Source organism: Podarcis cretensis (assembly GCF_951804945.1).
Source record: "Podarcis cretensis genome assembly, chromosome: 3".
Taxonomy (NCBI): Eukaryota; Metazoa; Chordata; class Lepidosauria; order Squamata; family Lacertidae; genus Podarcis; species Podarcis cretensis.
In genome coordinates, this window is record NC_137172.1 from 3,063,030 (window position 1) to 3,085,147 (window position 22,118).

At 47.4% G+C, this 22,118-nt stretch overlaps 1 protein-coding gene and 1 long non-coding RNA gene across 9 annotated transcripts in view; one reads left to right on the plus strand and one right to left on the minus strand.

Annotated features, from left to right (window-relative positions):
• Window positions 1-22,118, plus strand: part of PTK2B (protein tyrosine kinase 2 beta) — a 128,197-nt gene that overhangs the window by 48,097 nt on the left and 57,982 nt on the right. For all 7 annotated transcript variants that reach the window (XM_079968507.1, XM_079968508.1, XM_079968509.1 and 4 more), the window contains 7 exons: window positions 4,425-4,696; window positions 8,275-8,453; window positions 9,211-9,298; window positions 14,322-14,401; window positions 16,831-16,893; window positions 18,880-18,934; window positions 21,393-21,533. In XM_079968507.1, coding sequence (XP_079824633.1) covers window positions 4,425-4,696; window positions 8,275-8,453; window positions 9,211-9,298; window positions 14,322-14,401; window positions 16,831-16,893; window positions 18,880-18,934; window positions 21,393-21,533 — 878 coding nt within the window. The remainder of the gene's footprint in view (window positions 1-4,424; window positions 4,697-8,274; window positions 8,454-9,210; window positions 9,299-14,321; window positions 14,402-16,830; window positions 16,894-18,879; window positions 18,935-21,392; window positions 21,534-22,118) is intronic.
• The window catches only part of LOC307212000, a 284,098-nt gene that overhangs the window by 30,940 nt on the left and 231,040 nt on the right, over window positions 1-22,118 (minus strand). The window contains exon 3 of one of the 2 annotated variants that reach the window (XR_013836709.1): window positions 19,447-19,702. The exons of the other annotated variant lie outside the window; for it this stretch is intronic. This is a non-coding gene — a long non-coding RNA (uncharacterized lncRNA). Of the gene's footprint in view, window positions 1-19,446; window positions 19,703-22,118 lie in introns of those variants that run through there. 2 annotated transcript variants of the gene reach the window in all.

Consider the following 22,118-nt stretch of genomic DNA (forward strand, 5'->3'; position numbering starts at 1 on the left):
ATCCCAGCAAAAGTCAGGCATCACCCATTTGCACCCGTCTTGGAGGCAACCGTAGTATCACGCTGCCCCAGTGAAAGCTGCGAAGGCTGCAGTTTATTCATATGTCGCAGCATGCAAGATGACAGCCAGCTCTGTCTCCATGGGAAGGGGTTGCGAGAAGGGGACGACGACGCCTATTACTCTCATGCATCACTCATTTGTAAATCTCTGTCCCCGGTAGGAGGATAGCGGAAGGGATAAGGTCAGCCAACTCCTCAGCGGGGCGATTAATGCAGCAAGTCTGTTCTGAGTCATTCAGGATTTGGCCCGCTGTCAAATGATATGTTATTCCTCTCTCCTCCCTCTCTCTTTCTTTGCAACACGTAAGATATAATAACAGTGAACCGGAGTACCATATTTTTTGCTCTATAAGACTCACTTTTTCCCTCCTAAAAAGTAAGGGGAAATGTGTGTGCGTCTTATGGAGTGAATGCAGGCTGCGCAGCTATCCCAGAAGCCAGAACAGGAAGAGGAATTGCTGCTTTCACTGCGCAGAGATCCCTCTTGCTGTTCTGGCTTCTGAGATTCAGAATATTCTTTTTCTTGTTTTCCTCCTCCAAAAACTAGGTGCGTCTTGTGGTCTGGTGCATCTTATAGAGCGAAAAATACGGTAACTTCAAAGCAGGTGGACCAAGTGTAACTTTCAATAAGAGCCTAAGAATTTAAAAAGAGGTATGCAGGATCAGGCCAAGGTTGGCATCCTGTGATTGCAACTCAAAAATCGAGGAAGGATAATGTAATTTCTTGTATTCTTTTTATTTGCTCCATATATATATTTGCTCCAAAATATATATATATATAAACATCCAATTAACATATCCAATTATAATCCAATTAAAATGAAAAACTAAAATAAAAAAGACCAAATTATAAGCCAAAGTATAATTGTTGATTTTTCGCTCCCAAATATATTTTAACCTTATGGTGAATGGGAACAACAACAACATACAAATTAGAGCTACTCTTTGATTTCTTGATGAGAGGTGATGTGATGGACATCTTCAAACATTTCAAGGGCTGTCACATGGAAGAAGGAGCAAGCTTGTTTTCTGCTGCTCTGGAGGCGAGGACTCGAACCCATGGCTTCAAGTTACAAGGAAGGAGATTCAGACTCAACATCAGGAAGAACTTTGTCATCTTGTGAACCACCCTGAGATCTTCGGATGAAGAGCGGTATACAAATTTAATAAATAAGTAAGAACTTTCTGAGGGTAAGAGCTGTTTGACGGTGGACTCTCCTCCATTGGAGATTTTTAAGCAAAAGTTGGACGGCCATCAGTCATGGACACTTCCTGCATCGAAGGCGATTGGACTAGATTACCCTTCCGACTCTCCAATCCTGTGATTCTTGTGCAGATACCAAATGAATTAAATTTGTAGAGAAGGCACTAGGAAATGAATTTCAGAACTTTCTGGTGGATCGTGCTCTAACCACTCATGTTGGAGAAATTTCACTCACTCAATCATTCACATCTTTCCTTGGCTTCCAAAATCCCGCCTCTGACCTGTTAAAGAGTTCTACGTAGGGTTGAAAAGAATTCATTTCAAATGAAAGTCGTCTGCCACCTCCCTCGCCTTAATTTTTTTCCAGTTCCTCCCCCCCTTTTCACATTTCTAAAATAGCACATCAAGCAGAATCTGAAAGATGTCTACATAAATAAAGGGTATGTCCAGGTAGAACTGAAACAACAACAACAACAAAAGAGTTTAGGACTTGCCGATCAGAAGGTCGGCAGTTCGAATCCCCACGACGGGGTGAGCTCCCGTTGCTCAGTCCCTGCTCCTGCCAACCTAGCACTTCGAAAGCACATCAAAGTGCAAGTAGATAAATAGGTACCACTCCGGCGGGAAGGTAAATGGTGTTTCCGTGCCCTGCTCTGGTTCACCAGAAGCGGCTTAGTCATGCTGGCCACATGACCCGGAAGCTGTATGCCGGCTCCCTAGGCCAGTAAAGCGAGATGAGCGCCGTAACCCCAGAGTCAGCCACGACTGGACCTAATGGTCAGGGGTCCCTTTACCTTTAAAATGCTATAAGGACGGTGCCTGAGTCATACGTTAACATCACAGGAGGGGAGAGGCCCCTATCCTGGCTCAGATTCCTCCTGATCAGCAGGGAGTAGCATGCATGCCTGAGTTAGGCTACCAGATGGAGAGTTGGAATTGGCAGGGAGCTGCGGGTGGCAGCAGGCTGGAGGAGCCAGCCAGCTCCATCTCCCCCAGGAAGCGCCTGTACTTGTGAGAATCACACTCTCTGCAGATCAAATGTCTCTCCTCTCCCGGGGTGGAAAGCTCAGGCTGCGTTTGCACGGCTCTGTCGCCTCCTCCTGCCCAGTTGGGGCGAGTGCGGCACCAGCAAGGCACGCTTCCTCCTCCGGGCAGAGCTCTTGCGCCTTTGACAGCTGAGTGTTGGGCAGGAATTCAACTGGTGCAGCTTTCCCCAACTCTGAAAAACGCGCCGGCAGGGAACGTTTCCTATTTACCTTGGTTGGGTTGGATTTGTACAACATTCACACATGCATATGGAGGGGGAGACTAGCCTAAGGGCAATAGCATGGGGGGGAACCCTTAGTTTTTGGAGACATGCAGTGCTTCTTCCTCTGTTGGAATCATAGAATTGTAGATTTGGAACGGGCCACAAGGGTCACCTAGACCAACTCCCTGCAATGCAATAACCTTTTGCTAGTATGAGACTCGAACCCATGGCCTGGAGATTAAGAGTCTCATGCTCTACTGACTGAGCTAACCCTCCCCACTCTGCGTAGCACGAGGCTTATTTTTGTGGGAATGTTCAGGGATGCAGGAGAGGATATATTGTTTGGTTATAGGCTTTCCAGCTTGTGTTCACAATTTAGCAGAGTAACATTCCCCTTTTTAAACTCGCAGCGGATGCGTTTGCTCAGGCTCGCCAAAGCCTCTGTAATAACTCGTTCTGGTATTTCCCCCTTATTCCCTGATAAAAGATAAGACACGACACAGTCTTCTATAAAAGACTGGAAGCCAAGAGAGCATCTTTGACTAAGCAGATGTTGCTTCTTCGATGCATGTAGTCAAAAAGAGAGAGATGGCTGCCCTGCCCTGTGCTTTTGTCGTTACCTGCACAGGTGAGGCCACGCCCACCTCTAGTCACATGCAGAGGAAGTCTGTCCCAGCCCAGAAGGAAACAGGACGTTGCCCTGCTGGCTGGACAAACATCCCTCCCCATGTGTAAACATGTTCACTCTAGGAATATTGTACTTGACTGCTCTTGTGTTTCACATCCCACAATTTTGGGGCTTGCTCCCTTCCAGGCAGGCTTTACCATGGGAGATGGGTAACCTCAGGGCATTTCTGCATAGGATGGGGCCTGATTGTTCAGATGAGCCTCCTCCATGGGGAGACAGGGGGCTCCTCTGGGGTTTATTGTTATGTTATTGTTATTGTTACTTGTCCTCCAGGGAGCTCAAGGTCATGGTTCTCTCCCAGTATGTTTCTGAGCACAATTCAAAGTGTTGGTGCTGACCTTTAAAGCCCTAAACGGCCTCGGTCCGGTATACCTGAAGGAGCATCTCCACCCCCATCGTTCTGCCCGGACACTGAGGTCCAGCTCTGATGGCCTTCTGGCAGTTCCCTCGCTGCGAGAAGCCAAGTTACAGGGAACCAGGCAGAGGGCCTTCTCGGTAGTGGCACCCGCCCTGTGGAACTCCCTCCCACCAGAAAAATAACTACCAAACTTTTAGAAGACATCTGAAGGCAGCCCTGTTTAGGGAAGCTTTTAATGTTTAATAGGTTATTGTATTTTAGTGTTTTGTTGGAAGCCGCCCAGAGTGGCTGGGGGGACCCAGCCAGATGGGCGGGGCATAAATAAATTATTATTATTATTATTATTATTATTATTATTATTATTATTATTATTAGCTTTAGATACCTATGAGTTCCATAAATTACCATATAGCATATATTCAACACAAAAAACAGCAGCAATTTGTTGTTGACAAAGGACAGCTGGGCATATAAAGGGCCCCATGACCTTCAGGAGTTTAGGGCCTCATCCAGCCTAAATCCAGCCCTGGACAGGGGGTGCACCCACAGATTACAGGAATGATAGCTGGTCCCCCTGGGTATGTGGACAGGCTGGCAGAACACTTCCTTTGCATGCAGGTGGTGCTAGTCTAAACCCCCAACATCTGTGATTTGAAAGGACCTGGTGCAAAGGATCTCTCTTGGCCTGAGATTCTGGAGAGCATCTGCCGGTCAATTAGGGTCAGCTGGGCATATAAAGGGCCCCATTACCTTCAGGAGCTTAGGGCTTCATCAAACCTAAATCTGGCCCTACAATTCCTAGGGTTTTTATATGATCTGAGCTGCTTTCCTCCTGACCCCTCTCCTCTCGCCTCCTGTCTCTCCAGGGAGTGATGTTCTGGCTTTAGCTACCCCACTGCCGCCACCGCCGCTCCTCAAAATGATGTCCGGACTGCCGGAGGCGCTGAGCCGGCTGAGGGCGAACTCTCTGCGCAGCTGCTTCAGCCTGGCGGGGCCCTCGGAGTCCACCATGGTGGCCGTGCCCATCGACATCGACAAGGACGAAGTCCGGATCCTCAAGGTCTGCTTCCACAGCAACAGCTTCAACATGGGGAAGAACTTCAAGCTGGTGAAATGTACCGTCATGACTGAGATCAGGGTGAGACTGTCACGGGGAGAAAAGGCTTTTGGGGGGCTCAGCCCAAGGTTGGAGGGCGGCAGCAGTGATGGGGAGGCAACTCACTTGTTTGTGTTTATTGGTTTATTATTAATAACAATAACAATAACAATTTATTTATACCTCACCCATCTGGCTGAGTTTCCCCAGCCACTCTGGGTGGCTTCCAATAGAGTGTTAAAAAAAGTACAGCATTAAATATTAAAAACTTTCTTAAACAGGGCTGCCTTCAGATGTCTTTTAAAGATAAGATAGCTGCTTATTTCCTTCACATCTGAAGGGAGGGCGTTCCACAGGGCGGGTGCCACCACCGAGAAGGCCCTCTGCCTGGTTCCCTGTAACTTGGCTTCTCGCAGTGAGGGAACCACCAGAATGCCCTTGGCGCTGGACCTCAGTGTCCGGGCAGAATGATGGGGGTGGAGACACTCCTTCAGGTATACAGGACCGAGGCTGTTTAGGGCTTTAAAGGTCAACACCAACACTTTGAATTTTGCTCGGAAACGTACTGGGAGCCAATGCAGATCTCTCAGGATCGGTGTTATGTGGTCTCGGCGGCCGCTCCCAGTCACCAGTCTAGCTGCTGCATTCTGGATTAGTTATAGTTTCCGGCTCACCTTCAAAGGTAGCCCCATGTAGAGCGCATGGCAGTAGTCCAAGCAGGAGATAACCAGAGTATGCATGACTCTGGCGAGACAGTCCGTGGGCAGGTAGGGTCTCATCCTGCGTACCATATGAGCCCTTCTCCTGCACTCCCTGGCCTCCTGTTGTCTCTCTCCAGTGCATTGTAACATTTAAGACTAGTTAAAACTCAGGCGCAGCGTTGCATAGTGGTTAGAGAGGACGTGGGAGAGTCGCGGGTTCAAATCCCTACTCACTGGGTGACATTTCTGCAGTCAGTGGAGAAGGGGGGAAACTATATTGTCGAGCACCCTGTGATCCCCGGAGGAAGGGTGCTATAAAAATTTAATAAATAAATAAAGGCCTGCCACTTTGAGCACCCTTAAGAAGGGATAGAAAAGCAATAAAGAAAGAAACAGCTAAAATGAAATGAAAGCAGCTCATGACCGGTATATAACCTCTCCTTATTTACACTTTATTTACACCAAACCTTAGAGCAGGCACCCCCAGCCTTCGGCCCTCCAGATGTTTCGGACTACAATTCCCATCATCCCTGACCACTGGTCCTGTTAGCTAGGGATCATGGGAGTTGTAGGCCAAAACATCTGGAGGGCTGCAGGTTGAGGATGTCGGCATTAGAGGTTAAAACAAAATTCTCCAGAATAAGGTTTCCTTTAACCACCCCTACCCCGACCTATCCAATTACTGTTGTTTAATGGGGCGGAGTTCTTCCTTGAGATGCTCAAATATCCATAATCTGTTTTTGGGTTCCCTGAGGAAAGTCTTAGCTCTCCAAAATCTCAACATGCAGAGAAGGGCTCGTTACATGTCCCCGAATGTCAAGCGCCACGGACCCGGGAGAATCATCTAAGGCGGCTTGCATAAGTGGGAACCCGCAGATGGGCATCTGAAAACATCTTGCGCATAAGAAGTACATGACAGAACATTCCCAGAGCATATGGACCAGCGAGGCCACATTTCCCTTGCAGCAAAAACAAGCAGCAGGTTTTTTTTTTTTAAAAAAAAAAAACAGTTTCCTCCTTTTTATAGCAATCTAGTGTCCTTTAAGTCTCAATCTAATTAATATATACACACACACACATTTTTATTTTTATTTTTAACATCATTTCCAACAATCACATAACATAACTTCTTATCTTATACAATAATTTAGTCTTCCATCAACACCACTGATGCTTTTCCGTTCTTTATCACTTATTCTGCATTTCTTAATTTCTCTATTGTTGTTGTTTAGTTGTGTCCGACTCTTCGTGACCCCCTGGACCAGAGCACGCCAGGCACTCCTGTCTTCCACTGCCTCCCGCAGTTGGGTCAAACATGCTGGTAGCTTCGAGAACACTGTCCCACCATCTCGTCCTCTGTCGTCCCCTTCTCCTTGTGCCCTCCATCTTTCCCAACATCAGGGTCTTTTCCAGGGAGTCTTCTCTTCTCATGAGGTGGCCAAAGTATTGGAGCCTCAGCTTCAGGATCTGTCCTTCCAGTGAACACTCAGGGCTGATTTCCTTCACAATGGAGAGGTTTGATCTTCTTGCAGTCCATGGAACTCTCAAGAGTCTCCTCCAGCACCATAATTCAAAAGCATCCATTCCTTGGCGATCAGCCTACTTTATGGTCCAGCTCTCACTTCCATACATCACTGCTGGGAAAACCAGAGCTTTAACAATACAGACCTTGGTCGGCAAGGTGATGTCTCTGCTTTTTAGGATGCTGTCTAGGTTTGTCATTGCTTTTCTCCCAAGAAACAGGCGTCTTTTAATTTTGTGACTGCTGTCACCATCTGCAGTGATCATGGAGCCCAAGAAAGTAAAATCTCTCACTGCCTCCATTTCTTCCCCTTCTATTTGCCAGGAGGTGATGGGACCAGGGCCCATGATCTTCGCCACAGCAAGGCAGTGATCCATGAAGGGGATCTCTGTTACTCTTAATTATCATTAACTAATAATTCTTCTCACAATCTTTCTTGCAATATTTCAAATAATCATCCTTACAGAACGTCTTGCAATCCTACTAGCGTAATTTGTTCATTACAATTACTTTTCAAATAGTTCTCATATTTACTCCAGTCTTCTAAGAATCTCTGGTCCCGCAGGTTTCGAATCCTTCCTGTTAATTTATCCAATTCTGCGTAGTCCATCAGTTTCATCCGCCATTCTTCTTTCGTCAGTAATTCTTCTTGTTTCCATTTTTGTGCCAGTAATATTCTTGCTGACGTCATTGCATATAAAAACAACTTAAAATCTTGTCTATTAATATCATCTCCTACAATGCCAAGGAAAAGTGCTTCATAATAAATGTATATTTCAACATCTTTTTCTTCTCATTATATATCATTTCCCAGACGTTTTTCACTTTTTTACATTCCTACCACAGGTGATAAAAAGTTCCTTCCTTTTCTTTACATTTCCAACATTTATTATTTGTTTTATATATTTTAGCTACTTTCACAGGGGTAATATACCACCTATACATCATTTCCACCACATTTTCTTTCAAAGCATTGCATGCAGTAAATTTTAATCCTTCTTTCCACAGTTTCCCCCCAATCTTTTAGCTATATATTATACCCAAAATCTCTGGCCCAATGTATCATAACCAACTTTACCTGTTCATCTTTCAAGTGCCATTCAAGCAGCAATTTATACATTTTAGCCAAAATTTATACTTATTTAATACCTCTATTTCAAATTTTGATTAAGTCTCAATCTAATCTTTGGGGTGGGGCGAATTGCTTCTAAAGCACAATTTCGTCAAAATGACTGGGTCCCCCCCCACCCTCTGGAATCTGATTTCTCCAATTTGCACAAGATCACCACAACTTTTTTCTTTTCTCCCACCCCTTCGTCCTGCACACACACACACACACACACACACACACACACACCTGGCCTTTCCTGCTTTCTCACTGCAACTCTGTTCTGCAGGAAGTGATCAAATCGATCCTACAGAGCGGGAGGATTGGTCCGGACATCCAGCTTGCCGAGTGCTATGGATTACGCCTGAAGCACGTGAAATCGGACGAGATCCACTGGCTCCACCCGGACCTGACAGTGGGGGAAGTCCAGGAGAAGTATGAGTGTCTGCACATTGAAGCCGAGTGGAGGTAGGAAGTCATTGACTGTGGCTGGATGGAGCTGATGGGAGTTGTAGTCCAAAAGGGGCTGCGTTGGCTGGAGCGGATGGGAGTTGTAGTCCAAAAGGGGCTGCATTGGCTGGAGCCGATGGGAGTTGTAGTCCAAAAGGGGCTGCGTTGGCTGGAGCCGATGGGAGTTGTAGTCCAAAAGGGGCTGCGTTGGCTGGAGCCGATGGGAGTTGTAGTCCAAAAGGGGCTGCGTTGGCTGGAGCCGATGGGAGTTGTAGTCCAAAATTGGCTGGAGCTGATGGGAGTTGTAGTCCAAAAGGGGCTGTGTTTGTTGGAGCTGATGGGAGTTGTAGTCCAAAAGGGCTGTGTTGGCTGGAGCGGATGGGAGTTGTAGTCCAAAAGGGGCTGCATTGGCTGGAGCAAAATAAATGCAAAATAAATAGCAAGAACAGGCAGATCTCAGCGTAGCACTCAAAACGGAGTGGTGTGGCACTCAAATTGGAAGCGTAACCCTCCAAACGGAGTATGTTCAGCTTCCGAAGAACGTTCGCAAACTGGAACACTTACTTCCAGGTTTGCAGTGTTTGGGTTCCAAGTTGTTTGAGTACCAAGGCGTTTGAGAACCAAGGTACCACTGTACTGCAATCTCTGGGGACCGGTGAGTTCCAAAGATAAGATCCTGCCAGCAAAACCGGAGAGAGGTGTGGAAATGCTGGATGTGATCTTCAGGCAGGTGAAGCGATGGGTATCGTAAGATAAACTGTCCTGTCCTTTTAAGGTACGACCTCCAGATCCGCTACCTCCCGGAGGACTACGTAGAACGCTTCCAAGAGGACCGGACGACGCTCCTGTACTTCTACCAGCAGGTTGGAGACCTTGCGTTTATCCCGGGCGCAGCTGTGTTGAGCCGTGTGGCGCTGTGCTCTCCTTTTCCATCTAGGCGAAAGGGTGGTAGGTCTGCCATAGATCAGCTGCTTGGCATGAAGAAGGCTGGTGGTTCAATCCCCGGCGTCTCCAGGTATGGCTGGGAAAGACTCAAGCCTGAAACCCTGGAGACCTACCTGCCAGCAGGACAGTACTGAGGTAGAATCATAGAACTGTAGGGACCCCTGAAGAACATCTAGTCCAACCCCTGCAATGCAGGAATCTGTTGCCCAACGTGGGATTCGAACCCGTGACCGTGAGGTTAAGAGTCTTCTGCTGAGCATCTTCCTGCATGAAGCATCTTCCTATACGCCTGTGTACATTGAATTTGATGTGTTTCTCAGCGTCTTAAGGGAAACCATTCTTCTGCTGCAATAATAATAATAATAATAATAATAATAATAATAATAATAATAATTTATTTATACCCCACCTATCTGGCTGAGTTTCGCCCAGCCACTCTCGGCAGCTTCCAATCAAGCGTTAAAAATAATGCAGTATTAAATATTAAAAACTTCCCTAAACAGGGTTGCCTTCAGATGTCTTTTAAAGAGAAGATAGCTGCTTATTTCCTTCACATCTGAAGGGAGGGCGTTCCACAGGGCGGGCGCCACCACTGAGAAGGCCCTCTGCTTGGTTCCCTGTAACCTCACTTCTCACAATGAGGGAACCGCCAGAAGGCCCTCGGCGCTGGACCTCAGTGTCCGGGCAGAACGATGGGGGTGGAGACGCTCCTTCAGATATACTGGACTGAGGCCGTTAAGGGCTTTCAAGGTCAGCATCAACACTTTGAATTGTGCTCGGAAACGTACTGGGAGCCAATGTAGGCCCTTCAGGACCGGTGTTATGTGGTCCCAGCGGCCGCTCCCAGTCACCAGTCTGGCTGCCGCATTCTGGATTAACTGCAGTTTCTGGGTCACCTTCAAAGGTAGCCCCACGTAGAGTGCATTGCTATAGTCCAAGCGTGAGATAACCAGAGCATGCACCACTCTGGCGAGACAGTCCACAGGCAGGCAGGGTCTCATCCTGTGTACCAAATGGATCTGGTAGACAGCTGCCCTGGACCCAGAATTGACCTGCGCCTCCATGGACAGCTGTGAGTCCAAAATGACTCCCAGGCTGCACACCTGGTCCTTCAGGGGCACAGTGACACCATTCAGGACCAGGGTGTGGATGGAGTGCAAGGATGGAAGTGAAACCAGGTGCTTTTCGGCACCCGAGAAGAGGAACCCCAAAAGGGGATTCCCCCCTCTAGGCAAAGTAAAGCCCCTTTGCACAGTCCAAGCATACCTGGTGCAGCGGAAATGTCTGGTATGTCGTGCCTGTGGCCGAAACCTCGCAGACGGCTGTCACTTTTCATATCACTCAGAATCCGTTAGCAGCCAGCGTTCCCCAACCTGGTGCCCTCCAGATGTTTTGGATTACAACTCCCATCAGCCCCAGCTGGGTAGTGGAAAACATCTGAAGGGCACCAGGTTGGGGGAGGCTGCAGTACCCAAACCAGCGGCCTCACCCTGCTTGTTCAGAAAACATTCGCTTCTTCGTAACAATGGGGGCTCAGTGAGTAGTAAGAGCTTGGTTTGAAGCTGAATAGTCTCAGTCAGGGGTCAGCAAACTTTCTCAGCAGGGGGCCGGTCCATAGCTGTCAACCGTCCCTTATTTGGCGGGAAGCTCCCTTATCCCAGCGCCGTGTCCCGCTGCTGTCCCTTATTGATGATGTCCCTTAAATTTCCCGGATTTCAAAGGAAGCAGCTCCTCTCCCTCCCTCCCTGCCGGCCAGGGAGGAGGGAGGCTCCAACTGTGTTGCTTGGCTGTGTTGCTCACCCAATAAGGAGTCTAAGAACGACTGGGGGTGGAGCTTGCATGCCTTGTACCAATCAAATCGGCCACTTTGCCTGGGGACTCGCCTTTGCTCAGCGCTTCCCAGTGGAGAGGTGACGGTGGTTTCCCTTGCTGCATCCCTTTTGCCGGGTTGCTGCGCTGTGGGAACCAGCACTTGAGGCTTCGTTTGGCTGCTGGCTGGGCTTTCTGCCTTTGGCTCGGAGGGGCTCAGAAGTTGAACATACCTGTGCCCTGAAAATCCTTTATTTTGGCTGCTGATCCCTTATTTTCAAGGCTGCTGGTCCCTTATTTTCAATTCTGTAAGTTGACAGCTATGGGCCGGTCCACTGTCCCTCAGACCTTGTGGGGGGCCGGACTATATTTTTTGGAGGGGAAATGAAGGAATTCCTATGGCCCACAAATAACCCAGAGATGCATTTTAAATAAAAGCACACATTCTACTCATGTAAAAACACACCAATTCCCGGACCGTCTGGGGCCGGATTTAGAAGGCGATTGGGCCGGATCTGGGCCCCAGGCCTTAAGTTTTCCTACCCATGTTCTCAGTGATGTCCTGGGTGCAAACCTCTTCACGATTTAGGCTCTAAGGCATGAGGAAAGCTGCCTTTGCATCGGAGGGTTTTGCAAATTGCAAAGCTTCCCAGCTGGCCCTGAACTCCACCCTGCGGCCACAAGTTCCAGGTCTTGCTGTCCATATTCCCCACCCGCAAAGGAAGTTCGGTGTTGCAGAATTTCAGACAGTGTCTGGTGCACTGTGGGAAAGGGCATTTGTTGCCCTCGCCTCGTATGCGGCAGGGCTGACATGGCCAGAAGTGGGGCAAAGTTTATTTCTTGTTTTAAAGAGGTCAGGTGGATGATCTCTGGGCTCCATGTAGACTCAGGCTGGACAGTGGACAATTAATTTGCGGAATTCACTGTGCGGGTCGCTCTTTTGTTTAGATGCCAGTTTAGATGGAAGGGAATAATAATAATAACAAGAAGAAGAAGAAGAAGAAGACAATCCCCATGCCTCAAAAGCACCAGCGAACAACTCAAAATAATAATAATAATAATAATAATAATAGTAATAATAATAATTTTATACCCCGCCCATCAGTCATTAAAAACTTCCCTAAACAGGGCTGCCTTCAGATGTCTTCTAAAAGTCAGATAGTTGTTGTTCTCTTTGACATCTGGTGGGAGGGCGTTCCACAGGGCGGGTGCCACTACCGAGAAGGCCCTCTGCCTGGTTCCCTGTAACTTGGCTTCTCGCAGGGAGGGAACTGCCAGAAGGCCCTTGATGCTGGACCTCAGTGTCCGGGCAGAATGATGGAGGTGGAGACGCTCCTTCAGGTATACAGGTAAAGAGACCCCTGTAGGAAAACTCTTGCACAATCTGCTAGATGTCCTGTTTCAGGGCCCAAAGGGATGTCCAGGCGTTGTAGAGACCTGCTGGTCATGGAGGTGTGACTTCATGGTTTCTCCTATGCTTGTAGGTGAAGGAAGACTGGAAGTATGTTGCTGGAAGTATACAGGACCGAGGCCATTTAGGGCTTTAAATAGCCTTCAAGTCTCTCTTGTGTCCTTCCGCACTGTGGGAAACAGGAAGCCGATCCAAAAGAGCAGAGGGAGATGGCTTCCCTTTAGGTTCATAGCCCTGTTTAAGGAAGCTTTTAATGTTTAATAAACTATTGTATTTTAATATTCTGTTGGAAGCTGCCCAGAGTGGCTGGGGAAACCCTGCCAGATGGACAGGGTGTAAATAATAAATTATTATTATTATTATTTTCATTCACTTCTGCTGCCATGGCAGAGGGTTGGACTAGAGGACCTCGGGGTGCCTTCCAGCTCTGCAGTTCTAGGATTCCAGGAGGAGGCAATGAACCTAAAATCAATTCAAGCACACATGGGACGTGGGTGGTGCTGTGGGTTAAACCACAGAGCCTAGGGCTCTGTGATATGATAGCCATGTGATATGATAGCCATGTTCAAATATATAAAAGGATGTCACATAGAGGAGGGAGAAAGGTTGTTTTCTGCTGCTCCAGAGAAGCAGACACGGAGCAATGGTTCCAAACTACAAGAAAAAAGATTCCACCTAAACATTAGGAAGAACTTCCTGACAGTAAGAGCTGTTTGACAGTGGAATTTGCTGCCAAGGAGTGTGGTGGAGTCTCCTTCTTTGGAGGTCTTTAAGCAGAGGCTTGACAACCATATGTCAGGAGTGCTCTGATGGTGTTTCCTGCTTGGCAGGGGGTTGGACTCAATGGCCCTTGTGGTCTCTTCCAGCTCTATGATTCTATGATTCTAGGGCTTGCCGATCAGAAGGTCGGCGTTTCAGATCCCCACGACGGGGTGAGCTCCCGTTGCTTGGTCCCTGCTCCTGCCAACCTAGCAGTTCAAAAGATGTCAAAGCGATAAACAACTACCTGACATTCAGAAGACATCTGAAGGCAGCCCTGTTCAGGGAGGTTTTTAATATGTGACATTTTAGTGTATTTTTCATCTTTGTTGGAAGCCGCCCAGAGTGGCTGGGGAAACCCAACCAGATGGGCGGGGTACAAATAATAAATTATTATTATTATTATTATTATTATTATTATTATTATTTATTAAAGCACGTCTAAGTGCAAGTAGATAAATACAGTGGTGCCTCACAAGACGAAAAGAATCTGTTCCGCAATTCTCTTTGTCTAGCGGTTTTTTCGTCTTAGCGGATAAGCGGCTTAGCGGCTTAGAAAAAGGGGGTGGAAGGGGGAAAAAGTCGGAAAAACTCGCAAGACATTTCGTCTTGCAAAGCAAGCCCATAGGGAAATTCATTTTGCGAAGCGCCTCCAAAACGGAAAACCCTTTCATCTAGCGGGTTTTTCGTCTTGTGAGGCGTTCGCCTTGCGGGGCACCACTGTAGGTACCACTGCAATGGGAAGGTAAACGGCGTTTCCATGCGCTGCTCTGGTTTGCCGGAAGCGGCTTAGTCCTGCTGGCCACATGACCCGGAAGCTATACCCTGGCTCCCTCAGCCATTAAAGCGAGATGAGCGCCCGAACCCCAGAGTCGGCCACGACTGGACCTAATGGTCAGGAGTCCCTTTACCTTTACCTCCGCCTCTTTAACTGGTCCTCTTCATATTTCTGCTTCTTCCAGCTCCGGAGTGAGTACATGCAGCTGTATGCCAGCAAAGTGAGTGAGGGCATGGCCCTCCAGCTGGGCTGCCTGGAGCTCAGGTAGGTGGGCTTGCTGGGGGGGGGGCGGGGGGAGGTTACACCAAGCGCATGAGCCTCTGGGTTACACCATCTGCCTGCCTGCCTGCCTCTGGGGTTACACAATCACAGAAAACTTGTTGCTCCTGCGAAAACACTGACCTGTCCCCTACTCTGCAACGGAACTGGGCGAGCTGGAGGAAGGGAGCGATTCATGTCTGCAGGGAGCCCCCAAAATCATGTGTGGGAGTTTGAGGGAAAACCAAAAGAAAGTCAGAGAGGCCGAATAAGTACAGGAGGGATGCAGCGGAAGGAAATTTGACCCATTTAGGATTGAGTGTCGCCACAGTGGTGCAGAGAGTTATTCCCGTGTGCGTCTCCAGAGCAATTTCAGAAGCAATGCTTGCAAAACCCAGTTGTTGTGGGGCATCCGGTCGGCCCCTGTGAGGACAGTTTGCTGGACTAGATGGGCCTCCTTTGGCCTGATCCAGCTAAAGGCTCTTCTTATGTCCTTAACATTGGCACATGGATTACACGGTGCTCTGTTCTCACATAAGCTTCTTTTTTGGCGATCCCTCCAAGCCAAGTAAGATGGTCTTCCATAAACACTGTCTTAACAGTGGGTCCATAAGTGACTGTGGAGGCCAATTCTGGATCCACACGTCCTTCCACAGTGGGGACATTGGTTTCCGAGTGGGAGTTGATCCTGGTGAGGGTTTGCCAAGCGCACCTTCCTCTTGTGTCCTGGGTTTAAGTTCGGAATAGAGTAGTTGCTTTGGAAGACGATCATCAGGCATCCACACAACATGACCTGTCCAACAAAGTTGATGTTGAAGAATCATTGCTTCGACACTGGGGATCTTTGCTTCTTCCAGTACACCTGTGGGGAGCCATAACATTATTTGGAAATGTGGGGATCATGCCACTCCTTTTCTTCTCCCAAGCATTGGAGACCTACGTTGCTCACCAGGGAGAATCTGCAAGAGTGCAACACCCTTTGGAGAGTTTGTGACTTTCAAAATTCACATGTCACAACAGTCACCAAAAACTCTTTCTTTTCCATTGCCAAAATGTGAGCTTTCCCAGCATCTAGCTTGATTTTGGCCACCTTCCACCTCAGTGCTCAAACCCTCCCATTGGGGCAGCCCATCCCTTGAAGACTCAGCCCAGGATTTTGATAGTGATTTTTAAAATTTAAATATGCGGATGACACATTTGCAAGTTTCATTTCTTGCTTTGTTGTTGTTTAGTCATTTAGTCGTGTCCGACTCTTTGTGACCCCCTGGACCAGAGCATGCCAGGCACTTCTTGCTGAGATCTAACTTATTTTCCTTCTTGCAGGAAGCCCCATGTGGCAAACAGCAAAAAACAAAACAATCAAAAACAAAAGGGGTGTTTTGGTAAATGAGTGTGTGTGTATACACACACACACACACACACACACACACACATATAAATTTTCCAAGTTTTTTATTAACAGTCTCTATCAAGTATAATGCGGGACACAGGTGGCTCTGTGGGTTAAACCACAGAGCCTAGGACTTGACGATCAGAAGGTCGGTGGTTCAAATCCCCGCGAAGGGATGAACTCCTGTTGCTCGGTCCCTGCTCTTGCCCACCTAGCAGTTCGAGAGCATGCCAGTGCAAGTAGATAAATAGGTACCGCTCCGGTGGGAAGGTAAATGGCGTTTCCGTGCGCTGCTCTGGTTTGCCAGAAGTGGCTTAGTCCTGCTGGCCACATGACCCGGAAGCTGTACGCCGGTTCTCTCGGCCAATAAAGCGAGATGAGAGCCGCAACCCCAGAGTCGGCCACGACTGGACCTAATGGTCAGGGGTCCCTTTATCTTTATCAAGTATAATTAACAAAAGAAAAAAGATAGATACAAGATTCCCTTTCACCCTTAGACCTCCCTCCACCCTTCCATGGTTTCCATATTTAACATTTCTTGCCGCATATTTTATATCCTCCATATTTTCCATTTAACTCTTACAGCTTAGGTCTCTGTTAGCTCATGAGTGTTCTTTAAGTCCTGTTAAAGAGCTCAGCTGTTTATAGTGGTCTTCCAAATGCAAGATAAATTTCTACCAGTCTTTATTAAAAATCTTGGTCCTCCTGGTTTCTGATTTTCCCAGTCGATTTTGCCTTCTCAATGTAGTCCCATCAGTATAACTTGCCATTCCTCTCTGGTAGGGACCTTTCCATCTTTCCATCTCTGGACCCGCCAGTATTCTGGCGCCTGTCGTTGCACCCAAAAGATCACAATGGGTTTTTTCACTAGATTTGGAATTCTCCTGGATCACAAACACCAAGGGGAGGGAAGGCTTGGCTTCAGGGCCATCAACAGAGGAATCCCAGTTAGTTATCCCTGCAATCTGAACCCACCTGACTGAAACCAGCACACTCCTTTCCCGTCTAATCTGGACCATCTCTCTCTCTCTCTCTCCATTCCCAGGAGATTCTACAAGGACATGCCTCACAACGCTCTGGACAAGAAATCCAACTTCGAGTTCCTAGAGTAAGTAGATAACATTCTTACATGCGTGCAATTTCTCCTTGAGTCTCTTTGATTTTTAGATACAAAGTCGAGCCCTTGGTGCATCTACTCTGTCCAAGTAAGTCTGATAAATGTCATTTGGAACACTGGCCACCTTTCCAGTTAGGAGTTTGATCTGGCCTTCCACAAATTGTCATGCAGAACTTTTTTGGTTGGAAGATTAAATAAGAAGAGTTTGTTTTAAGAGCCTCTGTGCGTTCTATGTCGAGCTTAGGGGTCAGCTCTTGTTGTCGCCATTTCACTTTGGTACTTTGGTGTTCTGTTAGTGCCTGCTTGTGATTAACTGATAAACTGTGGACCTCTTTGGATAACTGGGTTATTTGAGAGGCAGTACCTCTAATTTAGGGGCGCAGGTGGCGCTGTGGGTTAAACTACAGAGCCTAGGGCTTGCCGATCAGAAAGCCGGTGGTTCAAATCCCTGCGACGGGGTGAGCTCCCGTTGCTCGGTCCCTGCTCCTGCCAACCTAGCAGTTTGAAAGCACGTCAAAGCGCAAGTAGATAAATAGGTACCGCTCCGGTGGGAAGGGAAACGGCGTTTCCGTGCGCTGCTCTGGTTCGCCAGAAGCTGCTTAGTCATGCTGGCCACATGACCCGGAAGCTGTACACCGGCTCCCTCGGCCAATAAAGCGAGATGAGCGCCACAACCCCAGAGTCGGCCACAACTGGACCTAATGGTCAGGGGTCCCTTTACCTTTACCTTTGGTTTGTAAAAATACGTGCATTGTCTCTTTTTTCAAGTTGTGCTTTCTACAGGTCAGTTTCATTTGTTGTGAGACAATAGTGTTGCGTACAGCGTTAGGTTAGGAGGAAAAGTGGGAATGGTGAGTGGGTTAGTGTATGTGTGGGGTTTTGTGTCAGCGTCACTTGTGTGGGTTGTTGTATTTCTTTGGTAGCGAGAGAGGTTGAGGGTGGCCTAGGGTGTGGTTGGTTGTCTTTGCTTGGCTATAGTGAAATTTGTTTTTGTGTGTGAGTGGGGTATGTGTGTGTTTTTGGATCAGGTTAGCCATATTGATTCGTATGCTGTCATCGTCGGCTTTTTGTTGTTGTCTTCTTGGGCTGTGTATGTGATAAAGGAGAACCATACTGGGGTGAAAGCGTCTTCTATTTGTTGCATCAAATGCATTTCGTTGTGTGTGTTTTTTTAAATAATATTTATTCCAAGTTTAAAAGTTAGAAAAAGAAAAGAACAATACCAAATACAAAAGCAAAAAAATACAACAACAACAACAGAGAAACAAGAAAAAATAAAAATACATTCTCTTAAAAAAAGGGGGGGGAAGGAACAGATTAAACCTTTATATAACTTTTTTCCTTTACTTCTTTCCTTGACCTCCTTACACCTCCCAATTTTGTATTCTAGTTCAAATCGTTGTTTCAGCAAATCCTTCCAACCTAATTTTCATTTAAGTAATTTAACTTAATATGTTAAATTTTAACGTCCTATCTCTTGTCAATTTCATCAACTCATTTTTACTTAATCCTTTATATCATTTCTACCAAAACCACCTAACTTTCTTTTTCCAACATCTTTCTAACATTCCTTAATTTTACAATATTTTTGAAGATATGCTTTAAATTTTTTCCAAATGCATCAAATGCATTTCGAGTGAGTATGTAAAGCCCTGAAATATTCTCGGAGTCAAGAGTGGATTTCATGCTCGTTATTCAGTTCATAGTGGTGAGGAGGAATGGAAGTTCCCCCAGAATGTCTGCTTTATATAAATTATTTACACAATGGGCCCCACGTGATTGGCTAATTCCGGGATTCCCCTGTAGGCCAATCAGGTTGCAGATTCACTTCCACCTGGAGCTGGATTGGGTGGCTCCTGTGGACCAATCAGACTTCTGCATTCTGGGTCCTATTGTTCTAGGACCAATCAGACAGCTGCATTTTGGATCCTATTCAACTCAGTACATAACAAGCCCTCTCTGCTTTCTCTTTCCCAGGAAGGAAGTGGGTCTCGATCTGTTCTTCCCAAGGCAGATGCAGGAGAATCTGAAGGTGAGACGTTCCTTGGATGTCAAAAATGTTCATAGACTCGTTGGAAAGGGCCCTGAGGCTCAGCCAGTCCAAGACATCTCTGCCAAAGCATCCATGGCAGATGGCCAGCCGACCTCTGCTTAAAAAGCATCCAAGGGAGGACAGCCCTCAATCTCCCAAGTGTCTGAGATGCATATTAGCTTTTGGGGGAATAAGTGGAGAGGAAAGTCCTTGGGATGTTGCGTTCTCCTAGTGTCCCCAAGCTTCATGGTAGCTTCACATTTCACCCAGCCTTTGCCAAACGGGTGTCTTCCAGGAGTTTGGGACTACATCAGCCCCAGACGACACAGCCACGGTGCTGCCCATACGTTTCTGAGCCATGTTCTTGCCTAAAATTACAAGGCCTGTAACTGCTTCAGTGCAGGATACCTTAGGGACCACCTGACCCCTTAGATCCCAGCCCAGAGCCTAGGGCTTGCCGATCAGAAGGTCGGCGGTTCGAATCCCCGCAATGACGGGGTGAGCTCCCGTTGCTCGGTCCCTGCTCCTGCCAACCTAGCAGCTCGAAAGCACGTCAAAGTGCAAGTAGATAAATAGGTACCGCTCCGGCGGGAAGAGAAATGGCGTTTCCGTGCGCTGCTCTAGTTCGCCAGAAGCGGCTTAGTCATGTTGGCCACATGACCCGGAAGCTGTACGCTGGCTCCCTTGGCCAGTAAAGCGAGATGAGCGCTGCAACCCCAGAGTCGGCCACGACTGGACCTAGCGGTCAGGGGTCCCTTTTACGTTTACCTTTACCTGCTAGTGGTCTCTATGTGTCCAGCAGAAGCCGTGCGTTCAGTCTTGTGGGCTCAATTCTGCGAAACTCCCTCCCATTTGGGATCGGACAGGCCCCCTCCCTGTTGAACACCTGGTACCCAATGAGGAAGACCTTTTCATTTTAGCAGGCTTGTTCCAATTATCTGAATTTACAGTTGGTTGGTTTTTTTGAGATTTTTTTAAAACATGTACAGTGGTACCTCTGGTTGCGAACGGGATCTGTTCCGGAGCCCCGTTCGCAACATGAAAGGAACGCAACCCGCATCTGCGCATTTGCAGGTTGCGATTCGCCGCTTCTGTGCATGCGCATGATGTCATTTTGTGCGCATGCGCAAGTGGCGAAACCCAGAAGTAACCCTTTCTGGTACTTCCGGGTAACTGCCGGACGCAACCTGAAAAAACGGTGTGACTGTATTTATTTATAGCATAACAAAAGTATAGTAACAGATGCCAAATACAATAAAATCTAGAACTGAATGTATAGGAACAGATTTCCATACCAGTGTCAAAAATAATAAATGAATATCACATGGTTCTGGGTCATGCAAACGGGTTTACATTATCCTGTACGTTATTACTCCAGTAAAAGGTAAAGGTAATGGTACCCCTGCCCGTACGGGCCAGTCTTGACAGACTCTGGGGTTGTGCGCCCATCTCACTTAAGAGGCCAGGGGCCAGCGCTGTCCGGAGACACTTCCGGGTCACGTGGCCAGCGTGACATCGCTGCTCTGGCGAGCCAGAGCCGCACACGGAAACGCCGTTTACCTTCCCGCTGATAAGCGGTCCCTATTTATCTACTTGCACCCGAAGGTGCTTTCGAACTGCTAGGTTGGCAGGCGCTGGGACCGAGCAGCGGGAGCGCACCCCGCCGCAGGGATTCGAACCGCCGACCTTTCGATCGGCAAGTCCTAGGCGCTGAGGCTTTAACCCACAGCGCCACCTGCGTCCCCATTACTCCAGTACATCATAATAATAAAAAACAACCCTCTATTTCTCGATAAAGACACTATCTGGTGGTCTGCCCTCCCTGGTTCTCACCATATATATAAGCTTCACCGTGCATGCTACGTCCCAGATCCATTCTTTCAGGGATGGTATCCTCTTTTTTCTCTCAGTTTTGACAAATAACTCTGGCAGCGGCTAAGAAGCACCACATTATTCCTGTCCTCTGTTAGTGCCGTTTCTTTGACTTAGGAAAATTAGAAGGTTTCACGGTTCATTTTAACAGGCTTCACCTTTCCTGTATCTCCTTTGCAACCGGGCTGTAGGCTGCTTAGAAACCGTGGGGCGAACTGGTGCAGAGATCCTGAAAAAGACAAATATTTCTCAAAACAACAAACCGTTCTAAATTGTAAATATTAATTTTTGGGACTTCTCGTAGTCTGGACCTTGACGCATATCTCCAAATCTCAATCCCTGCCTCTTGTCGTTATTTCCAAATCTCGATTTTAACATTCTGAACCTCTTTGTCTCTGGCTCTGCGATTCTCAATCATGTCAGAAATCATATCATGGATCTTTTTTTATTTTAGTTTTTTGTTTTTATTGGATTATGATTTGATTTGTTAACTGGATGTTTTTTATTGGGAAATTAATAAAAACGATTTAACCAAAAAACAACAACAACAACAAACCGTTATCCTCCTCTGCTTTGCTCCCCGCAGCCCAAGCAGTTCCGCAAGATGATCCAACAGACTTTCCAGCAGTACGCCCTCCTGCGGGAGGACGAATGCATCTTGAAGTTTCTCAGCACTCTCTCCACCATTGCCAACATTGACCAGGAGAGCTACCGCTGCGACCTGATTGTGAGTGTCCAGTTGTCTCTTCCCACCTTCCTTCAAGCCGGGCTATGGCTCTGTTTTCTCCCCATGTGTCTTGAAATGTACTCTGAGTCGAGAGTGGATTTCATGCTCTTTATTCAGCTCATACTGGTGAGGAGGAGGAATGGAAGTTCCCCCAGAATGTCTGCTTTATATACATTATTCACACAGTGGGCCCCACGTGATTGGCTAATTCCGGGATTCTCCTGTAGGCCAATCAGGTTGCAGATTCACTTCCACCTGGAGCTAGATTGGGTGGCTCCTGTGGACCAATCAGACTGCTGCATTCTGAATCCTATTGTTCTAGAACCAATCAGACTGCTGCATTTTGGATCCTATTCAACTCGGTACATAACATGTCTCAAATCACATTTGCTCATTGCATCAGTGCAGTTGGATCGGCAAGTCCTAGGCTCTGTGGTTTAACCCACAGTGCCACCAGCGTCCCATAGTAGCACCTTAGAGACCAGCTAAACTTAGTTGGTCTCTAAGGCGCTACTAGAAGGAATTTTTTATTTTCTTTTGACTACGGCAGACCAACATGGCTACCTACCTGTAACTAGGGTATGA